General features: G+C 42.7%; 1 protein-coding gene and 1 long non-coding RNA gene across 3 annotated transcripts in view; both read left to right on the forward strand.

Moving 5' to 3' along the window:
* ARNT (aryl hydrocarbon receptor nuclear translocator) overlaps positions 1–7,726 on the forward strand; it is a 117,820-nt gene extending 110,094 nt beyond the window's left edge. For both annotated transcript variants that reach the window (XM_082275507.1, XM_082275508.1), the window contains 5 exons: positions 673–775; positions 2,817–2,964; positions 4,286–4,430; positions 5,573–5,721; positions 6,851–7,726. In XM_082275507.1, coding sequence (XP_082131633.1) covers positions 673–775; positions 2,817–2,964; positions 4,286–4,430; positions 5,573–5,721; positions 6,851–6,940 — 635 coding nt within the window. In that variant the 3' untranslated portion in view covers positions 6,941–7,726. The remainder of the gene's footprint in view (positions 1–672; positions 776–2,816; positions 2,965–4,285; positions 4,431–5,572; positions 5,722–6,850) is intronic.
* A 1,743-nt stretch (positions 7,727–9,469) lies between these two features.
* LOC309543271 lies at positions 9,470–10,230 on the forward strand. Its single transcript, XR_014224773.1, has 3 exons — positions 9,470–9,911; positions 9,953–9,993; positions 10,198–10,230. It is a non-coding gene; the product is annotated as an uncharacterized lncRNA (long non-coding RNA).
* Positions 10,231–15,186: the final 4,956 nt, after the last annotated feature.

A 15,186-nucleotide genomic window follows, 5' to 3' on the forward strand; every position in this document is an offset into this window, starting at 1 on the left:
ACCCCATACTCCTTTACATGAGGGGGTGGGACCTTCCATATTCCAATAAGCTATCTGCCCGATGACAACCAACAGTCAGGGTTGTGGGGAAGAGGCCCTTGCTTTTGGGTGGGGGGGCCCAAAGCATCCCCCATGTTGAGGACATATGGCGCTTGTTCCCCTCCACCCCTGTTTCCTGCACACTCTGATAAGGGTCTGGTATGGATTTGGGGGGGGGGGGGGGGGCATTATTATTTTTTTAATTTTGGTGTGAGGGTTCCCCTAAAATCTGTATAACACCTAAAGGGCCTGATATGGATTGGAGGGAGGGTCGACACAGTTTTTTTTTTTTTTCCGATCAGATGTGCAATTCAGATGCGTTCCCATAGAGGCAATGAGCATGGAACTCACATCTGAACCTCAGAAAACACACAGGGCTCTTTTCAAATTTGCAGCCAATTCGCACTGCCGCTGCACTACATATATGTGAACCGGCTCCATAGAAAGGGTAAAGGGGTTCACATGTCATGCGAATCATCAGTTTTGGTTCAAAACGCATCCAATTCGCATTTATGTGAATGGAGCCTAAGAGTTCAGTGAGTGATTTAGCCCAAATAAGGTTTTTCATGCAGAACTGAAATGCTTGGTTTTCTTAGTCTGAATTTTTAAGACTTGTTATCTTTCCCATAACAGACCAGAACAAAGCACTCAACCCCAACGGAGTCCCTGGCAACCAGCAGCTTTTCCCACAAGCCAGCACTTTCACCCCAGCCCCCCGTCCCGTGGATAACTTCAGGTACGATGCCCAGGATGCAATGTATTATGACCTAAATGAATAAGCATGATAGTGAATACACATCACAGCAGTACATGTTGAGAAGATAGGTAGCGGGGATGCCGATTCATGGGACCGACGGCCACGATTGCCGCCTGACACCCGCGATCACTCCCCACTGAGAGAGAAGGACGGTCAACTGTTGTAAACACAGCTGACCGTTTTTCTCTCTGAAATGATCACAGAGCGCCTGTGATCCTTCTATATAGGAACACCGGTCTCTATGATCATTTCACAAACCCCGCCCCCCACAGTTAGTAAACACTCCCCATAGGCATACATTTAACCCTTTGATCTACCCTCGGTTAACCCCTTCCCTGCCAGTGTCATTAGTACAGTAACAGTGCATATTTTTAGCACTGATTACTGTAGTAATGTCACTGGTCCCCCCCAAAAGTGTCAGAAATGTCATTTAGGGGTCCGATCTGTCCGCCGCAATGTCGCAGTCCCGCTAAAAATCACAGATCGCCGCCATTACTAGTAAAAAAAAATAAAAATAAATAAAAATGACATAAATCTTTCCCCTAGTTTGTAGACGTGATAACTTTTGCGCAAACCAATCAAAATACGCTTATTGCAATTTTTTGTAGCAAAATACAAATTGGCCTAAAAGGATCAAAAATTTAGATTTTTAATTTTTTTTTTGGGGGAATGTTATATAGCAAAATGTGAAAAATATATATATTTTTTTTTTTGTTTTGTTTTTTCAGAATTGTCGCTATTTTTTGGTTTATAGCGCAAAAAATAAAAATTGCACAGGTGATCAAATATCACCAAAAGAAAGCTCTATTTGTGGGGAAAAAAAGGACCTCAATTTTATTTAGGGACAGCTTTGCACGACCGCGCAATTGTCCGTTAATATAACGCAGAACCGAATCGCAAAAATGGCCTGGTCATTAAGGGGGGAAATCCTTCCGGTCCAGAACTGGTTAAAGAGTAGCTTTACCTAATCTGCTGTTGCCCACATAATACAGAAGTGCAATGAAAAGTGTGGGCTTGGACGCCCACACGCCACACACATGCGTCACTGGGCAGCCAATGTTTCTGCTGAGAGTGCACCCAGCACAGAGACCAAGCTGTCAAAGACAGGTCACATTCCCCACTAACAATCGATAGCCCGAGGGACCGGATCCAGATCATGTTACCACGGTGACAGCCAACAGTTGTCATATGATCACCGATCCATCCCCCTCCCTTGATGTACAACAGAGCCTGGGTTAAAAATACATAAATAAAAATCAGCACAAGGGGGAAATCGTGAGTATTTGGTTTGTGATTTTGGACTCACTTTTACTTTTAGTTCTTCTTCTTCTTCTGTTCTTCTTTAGTTCTTCTTCTTCTGTTCTTCTTTAGTTCTTCTTTTTCTGTTCTTCTTTAGTTCTTATTTAGTTCTTTAGTTGTTCTTCTTTAGTTCTTCTGTTCTTCTTTAGTTCTTCTTCTTTAGTTCTTTAGTTGTTCTTCTTCTTTAGTTGTTCTTCTTCTTTAGTTCTTCTTCTTCTTTAGTTCTTCTTCTTCTTTAGTTCTTCTTCTTCTTTAGTTCTTCTTCTTCTTTAATTCTTCTGTTCTTCTTTAGTTCTTCTTCTTTAGTTCTTCTGTTCTTCTTTATTTCTTCTGTTCTTCTTTAGTTCTTCTGTTCTTCTTTAGTTCTTCTGTTCTTCTTTAGTTCTTCTGTTCTTCTTTAGTTCTTCTTTAGTTCTTTTTCTTCTTTTTCTGTTCTTCTTTAGTTCTTCTTTTTCTGTTCTTCTTTAGTTCTTCTTTTTCTGTTCTTCTTTAGTTCTTCTGTTCTTCTTTAGTTCTTCTTCTTCTTCTGTTCTTCTTTAGTTCTTCTTCTGTTCTTCTTAATTATCTGTGCTATAACTTAATAATGTAAACATGTAATTAAAACTGTGTTTATAATTCACACTTACATCCTGGGTTTAAGTTATCTGGGTGTTGCTTATGCTGCAGTGTACAGGGGGGGGGGGGGTGATATAGATATTTATTATGTTCCTTGTCATTGTAGGAATAGTTCAATGGTGTCTCCAGCCAACATAATCCAGCAGCCTGTGGCTGCTGGCCAGATCCTGGCTCAGATATCTCGGCACACAAGCCCAACACAAGTCACCGGCACCAACTGGAGCTCAGCTGCAAGGCCGTCCTTCACAGCACAGGTATAGAAAGCCTTTTTAATCATTATCATGTACTGATTGTGCTCCATTCAGATGTATCAGTCCCACATCACTGCTATGCGCCATCCCTCCTTCAGTTCCTTCATAGAAAGCCATTACTGCTCTCAAACGCATTTGGTACTGGTCTCTAGACATGCAGGTCTGTTCATTTTTCTGATCCAGATGTTCAGGTTGATGACCTAATTTTTCTGTGCTGAAGTCACGTAATCTAGCTTGGCCAGCCTCCATCCTGCTAACCTTTTAACCAATTGCCTTTCTTTTTATTGACACAACAACATTTTCTATTATGACATAACTACAAGCCAAAGTGAGTGTTTTCAGCAGCTCCAACTATAGTAGAACATATTCAATGAACATTACATAATGTAACCCCACTAAACCAGAGTTGCCTGGACATATGCCTCGTTTCCACTGCCTCATGGTACACCTTGATCAGGCTAACGTTTCCACCGCACCTCAGCTCAACAGTGTAGCTCCACCCTGTTGGTACGGTACTAATGTGCTTGGTACCCCAATGAAAGGGTCCCAAAAAAGTGGTACAGTACGGTTCGGAATTAGGGTACCATTCACAACTTTTGACAATGGAAATGGCAAAAATTGCGTACCGAACCGTACCGCTCAGTGGAAACGAGGCAATAGTCTCAGATCTGCTTGGTGCCTCTTTGGTTCTCTTCAGAGCTTTCAAAACCATGGGGGTGCTCTCCTGGAATCCTTAGATTCAGAATTCTAGTGACCCCAATGCAGGAGCCTCAGTGACCTATAGAGAGGTTCCCACATTGGATCAATGGATAGTAGGTGATGTGTGAGTCCTTCGAACAATAGATTTTGTGCCCCCATGCTATTGCTACTCCTCAGGTATATTAAATAGGCATTCAGCAGAACTGAAGTTATGAGAGGGGGACCATGACTGCTACTCAGAATTGTTCTGAGTTACACAAACGTTCACTTTAAACACATATCTTTGCTGGCTTTACTTCATCAGGTTATAAAGTGTTTGTAGTTTTACTACACTGAGTGGTGAGACTTGGTAGTTTAATTTAAATGTATCCTGTTTGTAATATATACTGTATATATTGATCTACAGGTTATAGGTTTAATTTTAATATTGAGATGTAGCAGACTTAGATTGTTTATGTCCTTTTTATGAATAGGACAATCACTTTAGATTATTTAACAACTTTCAGCAGAATTGCCTCATTTCTTCCAACGCCATATGCTATATTTTCTGTTTGGCCCAGTTGGTATTTATCTGAGAGGGTTGCAGACAGACTATTGAGATATCCATGTGCTCTTCTCTCTACAGACAAGAAAGACCCAGTCTCCTCCATTTGGTATGGGCAACTTCCAGGCAGCACCTGCCAACTTTAGCCCATTGTCCTCCCAGAGTTCTACGTCCTCTCCAGCTGGATCTGCCTATCCTAACCTAGCCAGCAGGACCAACAACTTCGGTAAGCCCATGCTTCTGTCGGAACAAGCTATCCTGCATCCTGTAACCAACTGCAGTTTACTTCTATGTGCTACTGCTGTACTCTCAAAGGATGGTCAACACTAGGGAGAAATTGTTGCCTAATAGTTGATCTTGCATCATTTTCAGTGTATGTGTTTTTGAATGTGGGTGCCTCAAACCCAAATGGCGGGGACTTTGTGGGCAAGAGTAATTCAAAGGTAGGTAAAAATAAAAGGATTTATTGTAAAGAAATATCAAGAAATACAAATAATGGGATGACCCTTAACATAGTGGATGTGTATGGGTAAAGGCCCATAAAGTGAAGTGATAAAAGTATGGAATAATCGTGACACATAAAGTGACTTTACAGTGGACTGTTCAGCTCTGTGGTTCTCTGGATAACAGAGGGGTTCAGAGCAGAAATTTTGGATGATCGTAGAGTCCTACGCGTTTCGGCCTCAAAGGGCCTTTCTCATTTTCAGTGTATAACAATACAATCCCATCCACAGTCTGGTTACTTTGAAAAGAGTAGGTGCATCTCAGGTTGTTGAATTTTGGGGATACGTGACCTGCCTCCTACAACAAAGATGTATGTATGTTTTGTACAGATCAGTGTGTGTCAAGTTTACTAGAGTGCCTACCACTGCTCTGGAGGTTTGGCTAATGTAGACTGTCCGGTATCAATTACTTAAAGTCCACCTATCATGTTGAATATGAAGGGCAGGTAAACCACCTTTAGACTTTCCTGTATCCCTTATAAACTCTGATGGTGGTTTATTCGCTCTTGGTTTATCAGGTCTACTTGTTTGATAAAACAATATTGATTTTTAGTTTATTTTATATAATGGAGATACAATTGGCAAGGTAGGGATGGTCACACCTCCAAGACGGTCAAGGAAACATCACTGCTGGTCCTCAAGAGCTATAAGTAGCAAGCTAGTGCTGGTTGGACTGACTCTTTAACAGAAATTGCATTTGATTGGGTGCTATGGGTTATGCACATGACTCTTTCTGCTACTTATAAGTGTGCTGTTACATCATTGATTGGCTGTCCTGCCAAGGTGGCAGCTGAAGTTTTAAGTTTATTTATGCACATCTCAGGTTAAATGTTTTTTGATGGTGTAATGAACCTTGTCTTTGCAGTTGCAGAGGTGGGACAGCCGCGGGTGCCATTCCAGACACGGGCAGCCGATGCAGTAGGAGTTTGGCCTCAGTGGCAAAGTCAGCACCATGGGCCGAACACCGCAGACACACATGTCCAGCCTCAAGCCAGCCAATCAGAAGTTTTCCCTGTAAGTTCTACCTTGTTTACTTTCCTTTCTACAGCTTATGAGACCCTTTGCTTGCTTTGTCCGGCCCTTGGGGCATTATTCTCTATACTGTCAGTAACAGTGGGGCATAGTTCCTGCCACCAACAACATGGTAGAATTCCTCCTGCTGACACCAATAATGGGGCACTGTTTCTCCCACTGACACCAGTGATAGTGCACCCTTCCACCTCCTGACACCAGTGATGGGGCACCATTGCTCCCAATGATGGGGCACTACTCCTCCTACTGACACCAGTGATAGGGCACTATTCCCACTGACGCCAATGATGGGGAACTGTTCCCCTCACTGACCCCAATGATGGGGCACTATTCCTCTCACAGACGCCAATAATGGGGCGCTATCCCTTCCACGGACATCAATGATGGGGCACTATTTCTTCCACTGACACATATAATGGGGCACAGTTACTCCCACTGATACCAATGATGGGGCACTACTCCTCCCACGGACGCCAGTGATGGGGCACTACTCCTCCCACGGACGCCAATGATGGGGCACTATTCTTTCCATGGACGCCAATGATGGGGCACCATTCCTCCCACTGATACCAATGATGGGGCACTATTTCTTCCACTGACACCTATGATGGGGCACCATTCCTCCCACTGATACCAATGATGGGGCACTATTTCTTCCACTGACACCTATGATGGGGCACTATTCCTCCAACTGATACCAATGATGGGGCACTATTCTTTCCATGGACGTCAATGATGGGGCACCATTCCTCCCACTGATACCAGTGATGGGGCACTATTTCTTCCACTGACACCTATGATGGGGCACTATTCCTCCCACTGATACCAATGATGGGGCACTGTTTATGCCCACTGATACCAATGATGGGGAACTGTTTATGCCCACTGACACCAATGATGGGACACTGTTTATGACCACTGACACCAATGATGGGGCACTGTTTATGCCCACTGACTCTAGTACATTTTCTATTCCTGCTGGCCACAGTCCGGCCCCTCTAAAGTTCGAAAGATAGTAAACTGGCCCTTTTGTTTAGAAAGTTTGGAGGCTCCTACCCTAGAAAAAGTCTCATCTATTTTTTACAATAATGGGTTTTTCTTTTGTGCCTAGGACATGCTCTCCATGCTGGGAGACCAGACCTCAAGCTACAACAACGAAGAGTTTTCCGAGCTCAACATGTTCCAGTCTTTTGCGGAGTAGAAAATGGCATTACTAGCACACAAAATAAAACCCGGATGCCTGTAAACCGAGCTCCCTCCCTTTCATGAAGGCCACGCGATTCTCAACCTTGGCTTAGAGTAAAGGATCTGCGACTGTACCATTTGTGGTAAGAAGAGTGCGAAGGACCTCGAATCCAGAGCTTGGGAGGAAGACGCACAAGACATCACAAAACTGCCTTCCTTGTGAACCTCAGGAGATGTCAACACGAAGCTCTCCAGCCCTCACCAGCTTTAAATCTCACGTATCGTGCCACCAAATTTATGTTCTACCGAGCCTTCCTCCCAGGGACACAAAGCACACCTCAATACTTGTCAGCCAGAACACATTTCATTTTTCTAATGTGACCCTAAAATCTATCATTTTAGGCTCAATCAGGGATACGATTTGCATAGGATAATCACAATTTTAGTAGGTGCCTTTTTTTTTTTTTTTAAATGTCAGGACAGGAAACTATTGTTTGCTAGAGAAAACATTTTGCAAAGTATATAAATATCTTAACTACTGCCTGAGGCATTCTTTACCCACGGTGGGCAAAAATGACTATATGGAGGTGAGACATTAAATGTCCGCCATGTTCTGCTTTTTAGCTTATTAATTTAAGGCTTTGGCTTACAAGTGGATTTATCGTTGTCTTGCACCTCAGCTAGAAGCAAAAAGGTCTGGAAAAGGACTCTTTAACATTTCCTGGACCCGTAGAAAGATGCCAAAAATCCTGATCAAGATGCAGGTTAAAACATCTTATTTCACATTATTTTATAAAAATACCCGAAATTGGGTCGATGTGATGTTTTTCAAAATCTCTTCTGAATTTGCAAGCCACCGTCATGACACACTAACTGTACTGTCTGGTTTTAGAAACCTTAAAGCCCAGCTGAACTGTCACACTTTTTTATCTCTTTCTAGTCCTGAACCAGTGCATGTTATAATTTGTGACTTTGGATGTTTACTAGGAAATGCCTCAAAGGACCCTTTCCTCCTTTTTTCAAACCTCACACTGCAGTGTTCTGTGCTGGAATAGCTGAGTAACAGCCACACCTCTTTGACTAAAAGGAGACACAACACCCGATTACATTATTCCCTATTTGGGACAGAGCCTAGTGGCAGGCTAGCTAACTGCTCACCTGCTCACATATGTGGCTCGGCTGTAAAAAAAAAAAAAAAAATTTACCCATGTGGTATCCCCATACTCAGGACGGGTAGCAGAATGTATTTCGGTGTATAAAGCACAAATGTCCTCACACAGCGTCTGACCAGATATTTTACATTACAGTGGGTCTAACTCAGGTGACTAATGGGATGCAAAAGCATATTTTAGGGCAGGGATCCTCAAACTACGGCCCTCCAGCTGTTGTGGAACTACACATTCCATGAGCCATTGTAAAACTCTGACATTCACAGACATGGCTAAGGATGATGGGAATTGTAGTTCCTGAACAGCTGGAGGGCCATAGTTTGAAGACCCTTGTTTTAGGGTACCTGAACATGGGTGTACCAAATTTTAGTAGCAAGATTCTACATTTTAATTATTTAAATGTTGTATGCATATAATGCACATTTGTGGTTGGGAGGCCTGAAAAATAGACAGTTGAGCCCCTTTCTTACCACTCTCTTCCTATGCTGCAACAGCAGGTGGACATGGTGTACAAATGCAGCAATACTTTGCGGTGTGGCAAAAATGACCCTCTCCGCATTCAGCAAGCAGTACTGCTGCCAAATGCCACATATTCAAGTGAATGCAAACCAAATGCTAGGTCTATGGTTGAGGCACCGTATTCCCATTAACGCAGCATGTTCAGTACATCACCTTCTGAATGGCTGTCAGCTGCGCCTGCACCGGTCTGTGAAAAACGATCCACCGCAGATTACTTGTCATAGAGCAACACAGGTATAAAAGCACTATACGGCATTAATACAGCTTGTTGGTTGCTAGTACACAGGCGATCATTGCCACCTAGCGTCCTTTGTTGCTAGGATGCAGGTAGCTTTTGCTGCTCACCGCTTTTCAGTGCTAGGATGCAGGTAGCTATTGCTGCCTATGGTCTTTTGTTGCTAGTATGCAGGTAGCTATTGCTGCCTATGGTCTTTTGTTGCTAGGATGCAGGTAGCTATAGCTGCCTACCATCTTTAGTTGCTAGGATGCAGGTAGCTGCCTACCATCTTTTGTTGCTAGGATGCAAGTAGCTATTGCTGCCTACCGTCTTTCCTTGCTAGAATGCAGGTAGCTTTTGCTGCCTATGGTCTTTTGTTGCTAGTATGCAGGTAGCTATTGCTGCCTATGGTCTTTTGTTGCTAGGATGCAGGTAGCTATTGCTGCCTATGGTCTTTTGTTGCTAGGATGCAGGTAGCTATAGCTGCCTACCATCTTTAGTTGCTAGGATGCAGGTAGCTGCCTACCATCTTTTGTTGCTAGGATGCAAGTAGCTATTGCTGCCTACCGTCTTTCCTTGCTAGAATGCAGGTAGCTTTTGCTGCCTACAGTCTTCCAGTGCTAGGATGCAGGTAGCTATTGCTGCTTACTGTCTTTCCTTCCTAGGATGCAGGTAACTATTGCTGCCTACCATCTTTAGTTGCTAGGATGCAGGTAGCTATGACTGCCTACTGTCTTTCCTTGCTAGAATGCAGGTAGCTTTTGCTGCCTACAGTCTTCCAGTGCTAGGAAGCAGGTAGCTATTGCTGCCTACCGTCTTTCCTTGCTAGGATGCAGGTAGCTATCGCTGCCTACCGTCTTTCCTTGCTAGGATGCAGGTAGCTATGGCTGCCTACCGTCTTTCCTTGCTAGGACGCAGGTAGCTATGGCTGCCTACCGTCTTTCCTTGCTAGGACGCAGGTAGCTATGGCTGCCTACCGTCTTTCCTTGCTAGGACGCAGGTAGCTATGGCTGCCTACCGTCTTTCCTTGCTAGGACGCAGGTAGCTATGGCTGCCTACCGTCTTTCCTTGCTAGAATGCAGGTAGCTTTTGCTGCCTACAGTCTTCCAGTGCTAGGATGAAGGTAGCTATTGCTGCTTACTGTCTTTCCTTCCTAGGATGCAGGTAGCTATTGCTGCCTAACATCTTTAGTTGCTGGATGCAGGTAGCTGTTGCTGTCTATCATCATTAGTTGCTAGGATGTAGGTTGCTATTGCTGCCTATCATCTTTAGTTGCTAGGATGCAGGTAGCTGTTGCTGCCTATCATCCTTAGTTGCTAGGATGCAGGTAGCTGTTGCTGCCTATCATCTTTAGTTGCTAGGATGCAGGTAGCTATGGCTGCCTACCGTCTTTCATTGCTAGGACTGTGGGTGCAAATGTTTAAATTTTGATTTTACGAACCCAGTGTAGGGTTACCGATCTTAACACAGTTGTGTGCAGTGCATGGGACCATAGCAAATCATACACCTACATTCAGATCCATAAAAAAAAAAAATGCAAAGGCTGCATTTTTTGCTGTCGCCTGAATGAGCTCTTAGACTTCCTACACAACTTCTGCAACATGAAAAGGGGAGGTTGTTAGTACAAAGTGTGTGTGTGTGTGACTACATATCTATTTCTGTGAATTCAGCTGGGCTTTAAGATGGCCGCCTTTGTATTATAGACACATTCAAATTTCCACCTTTTTAAAGCACTACTCTGAATCCGTCACCTCTCCACAGTGTTAGATCTGGTTCTATAAAACGGACAGAACTTCTGTAGCATATTTTTTTTACTTGGATTCACGCACAAGCTGAGGTTAAAATCCTGTTGGGAAAATAGGAAAGACCATAGACAGTTAGTGAAGGGAATCCAGGCGTAGTTGTCACATTAGGACAGTTGTATTGTTGCATTGATAATTCAAATGATAGACTTGTTTTCTGTCAGAACTCTTCACAGCCTGCAGCCGATTGTCACTTAACGTCATCAGGGAGACCTATAGCCCCTGACCGGCGTTCGCTTCACTTTTTATTATCTGTGACATATATCCTGTTTTGCTGTGTAGACAAGATGGACACGGATTATCCATCTTGTATTACGTTACACACTTTTAAGCAGGACAAATGCATTTATTCTCAGCTTTCCTTTGTGCTCTATTTGGTTTCTTTGAAACTTTCCTTTTGTGTAAAGTGTTTTATGTGTATACTATATGAAATAATATAATTTTATGATAATTTTTACTTGTTCCTGAAAGTTATTGTTTTTTTTTCTTTTGCATTGACTCTTTGCAAATATAAAATGACGTCACCTGTAACAGAACATCGTACCAAATACCGTAATTTTATTTTCCTGGCGCCAATCTATGGCCTTATACTTGTGGTAGTATCCCTGTGTTCTGCCATGTTGGCACCAGGAAAACAGAGAATTGTATAGAATATTTACCATAATTTTATTTTCCTGGCACCGATCCATGACCGCATACTTGTGGTAGTATCCCACTCTACTTCCACATGTATTCTGCCATGTTGGCACCAGGAAAACAGAGAATTGTATTCAATATTTACCACAATTTTATTTTCCTGGCACCAATCCATGGCAGCATACTTGTGGTAGTATCCCACTCTACTTCCACATGTATGCTGCCATGTTGGCACCAGGAAAACAGAAAATTGTATTGAATATTTACCATAATTTTCTTTTCCTGGCACCAATCCATGGCAGCATACTTGTGGTAGTATCCCAGCCTAATTCCACATGTATTCTGCCATGTTGGCACCAGGAAAACAGAAAATTGTATTGAATATTTACCATAATTTTCTTTTCCTGGCACCAATCCATGGCAGCATACTTGTTGTAGTATCCCAGCCTACTTCCACATGTATTCTGCCATGTTGGCACCAGGAAAACAGAAAATTATATTATTCACCATAATTTTCTTTTCCTGGCACAAATCCATAGCAGCATACTTGTGGTAGTATCTTGGCCTACTTCCACATGTATTCTGCCATGTTGGCACCAGGAAAACAGAAAATTGTATTGAATACTTACCATAATTTTCTTTTCCTGGCACCAATCCATGACCGCATACTTGTGGTAGTATCCCAGCCTAATTCCACATGTATTCTGCCATGTTGGCACCAGGAAAACAGAAAATTGTATGGATTATTCACCATAATTTTCTTTTCCTGGCGCCAATCTATGGCCACATACTTGTGGTAGTATCCCAGCCTACTTCCACATGTATTCTGCCATGTTGGCACCAGGAAAACAGAAAATTGTATTCAATATTTACCATAATTTTCTTTTCCTGGCACCAATCCATGGCAGCATACTTGTGGTAGTATCCCAGCTTACTTCCACATGTATTCTGCCATGTTGGCACCAGGAAAACAGAAAATTGTATTGAATACTTACCGTAATTTTCTTTTCCTGGCGCCAATCTATGGCCACATACTTGTGGTAGTATCCCAGCCTACTTCCACATGTATTCTGCCATGTTGGCACCAGGAAAACAGAAAATTGTATTGATTATTTACCATAATTTTCTTTTCCTGGCACCAATCCTTCCTGGCACCAATCCATGACCGCATACTTGTGGTAGTATCCCAGCCTAATTCCACATGTATTCTGCCATGTTGGCACCAGGAAAACAGAAAATTGTATTGAATACTTACCGTAATTTTCTTTTCCTGGCGCCATTCTATGGCCAGATACTTGTGGTAGTATCCCACTCTACTTCCACATGTATTCTGCCATGTTGGCACCAGGAAAACAGAATTGTATAGAATATTTACCATAATTTTCTTTTTCTGGCACCAATCCATGGCAGCATACTGGTGGTAGTATCCCACTCTACTTCCACATGTATTCTGCCATGTTGGCACCAGGAAAACCGAAAATTGTATTGAATATTTACCATCATTTTCTTTTCCTGGCACCAATCTATGGCCACATACTTGTGGTAGTATCTTAGCCTACTTCCACATGTATTCTGCCATGTTGGCACCAGGAAAACAGAAAATTGTATTGATTATTTACCATAATTTTCTTTTCCTGGCACCAATCCTTCCTGGCACCAATCCATGACCGCATACTTGTGGTAGTATCCCAGCCTAATTCCACATGTATTCTGCCATGTTGGCACCAGGAAAACAGAATTGTATAGAATATTTACCATAATTTTCTTTTTCTGGCACCAATCCATGGCAGCATACTGGTGGTAGTATCCCACTCTACTTCCACATGTATTCTGCCATGTTGGCACCAGGAAAACCGAAAATTGTATTGATTATTTACCATGATTTTATTTTCCTGGCACCAATCCATGACGGCATACTTTTGGTAGTATCCCAGCCTACTTCCACATGTATTCTGCCATGTTGGCACCAGGAAAACAGAAAATGTATGAAATACTAACCGTGATTTTTCTTTCCTGATGCCAGTCTATTGCAGCATAATTGTGGTAGTAATGTATCACCATGTATGCTGCCATGATGATACAATATAAACAAAATGCAGTGCTTAGAAAAGTGAAGTGATATAAGACATAGAAAGATTCTACAAAGTCCCAAAAGTTGAATCTGAATTTTCCACTTCGTTGTATAATTCACAAAATGTGAGTGCAGTCCGCCACCACCATCAATAGACACACTGACTCTTACCGCAGCGAATGGACCATTATTCCCACAATGGTCAATAGCACGTTGAGTGATTCAAGAGGAACACACAGCCTCTAATCCAGATCGATCCAATGTTCAAATCACCTATTGACCTCCAGGGCAGGGCACATATGGATCAGGAGTAAAGAGTCTTAGTGTAGTAGTTTAAAAATGGTTTAATTAGCAATATAAATTGCACTCACCAAGAGGTAGACAAAAAAACGCCAATAGCACATGTACAAACAGTGTATCAATCCAACAAGATGGCTGACCTCCGAACGTGACGACGTGTGCGCAGAACCAGCTTCTCCCTACGCGTTTCGTCACATAGACGTCATCATGGCATGTTGGTCCAAAAAAAACCCCCCAGCAAATTGTATTTAAATACTTACTTTAGTTTTCCTTTCCTGGCACCAAACCATGGCAGCATACATGTGAAAGTAGGCGGGGATACTATCACATGTATGCTACCATGTTGGTGCCAGGAAAGCTGAATCCAGGGATTTCCTGAATGGACAAAGCTCATGGTAGTGTCACTTTCTAGGACTTGGCCTCCAACTCTTTTTCTTATTGGCCTATCATTATTATGGGCTTCTTCACTGGCATGTATGAATGTGTGTGTGGGGGCAGGCAAGGTCTGTCACTACAGGAAGTACTGCAGTTCAGCACGTCTTAGCATTCAGATGGTGGAGAAGATGATAAAAGCTGCTGGTAAGTGTACTTTAACCACTTCAGCTCTGGAAGATTTTACCCCCTTCATGACCAGGTAATTTATTGCTATTCGGGACTGCGCTACTTTAACTGGCAATTGCGCAGTCATGCAACTCTGTACCCAAACAAAATTTCCATAATTTTTTTCTCACAGATTTATCCTGTCATCCTTGTTGCCGATCAGCAGGTCCTGCCCGGCAGTCATTGGCCGGGACCCGCAGATCGGCTTGCGCTGTGACTAATCATAGCACAGCCGGGACAGCATGCGCGTGCCCCATACCCGGAAAAGCTGGATCACAATATTAGATACGTGATCAAGCGCAGGGGATCCACTCTGCCGCCGTACTCCTACGTGAGGAGGTTGACAAGCAGTTAAACCTGCTAGCTTCAATTTTTTTTTTCTATTTTTTTACAGGGGCCACATTACTTGCATGTTGCTTCTGGTGTTAAACAGACCTGCTGCAATGCATGGCCTATAGCAGCGTTTCCCGAGCATACCCTTATACACCACTAATTGGTCTTTAAATCTGAACTTAAGGTAGATCTTTATTGCATGATTACATTATTCCAGCTTGCACCAATGTAAGTATGCATATTTCAAATCTTGAAGGGGGGGCACCGAGGAAGCTGACAATCACTGTAGTAGTCTTTTTTTTTTTCTAGTAATGGCGTCGATCTGGGATTTTTAGCGGGACTGCGATATTGCGGCGGACAGATCGGACCCCTAACTGACATTTTTGACACTTTTGGGGGGACCAGTGACATTACTACAGTAATCAGTGCTATAAATATGCACAGTTACTGTAATACAGACACTGGCAGGAAAGGGGTTAACAGTGGGTGATCAAAGGGTTAAATGTAAGCCTATGGGGGTGTGGCTTTTGAAATGATCAGAGACCTGTGATCCTATATAGAAAGATTTATGTCATTTTTATTTTATTTTTTATTTTTTTTACTAGTAATGGCGGT

The sequence above is a fragment of the Pelophylax lessonae genome (assembly GCF_965119305.1).
Source record: "Pelophylax lessonae genome assembly, chromosome: 13".
NCBI classification, from domain to species: Eukaryota; Metazoa; Chordata; class Amphibia; order Anura; family Ranidae; genus Pelophylax; species Pelophylax lessonae.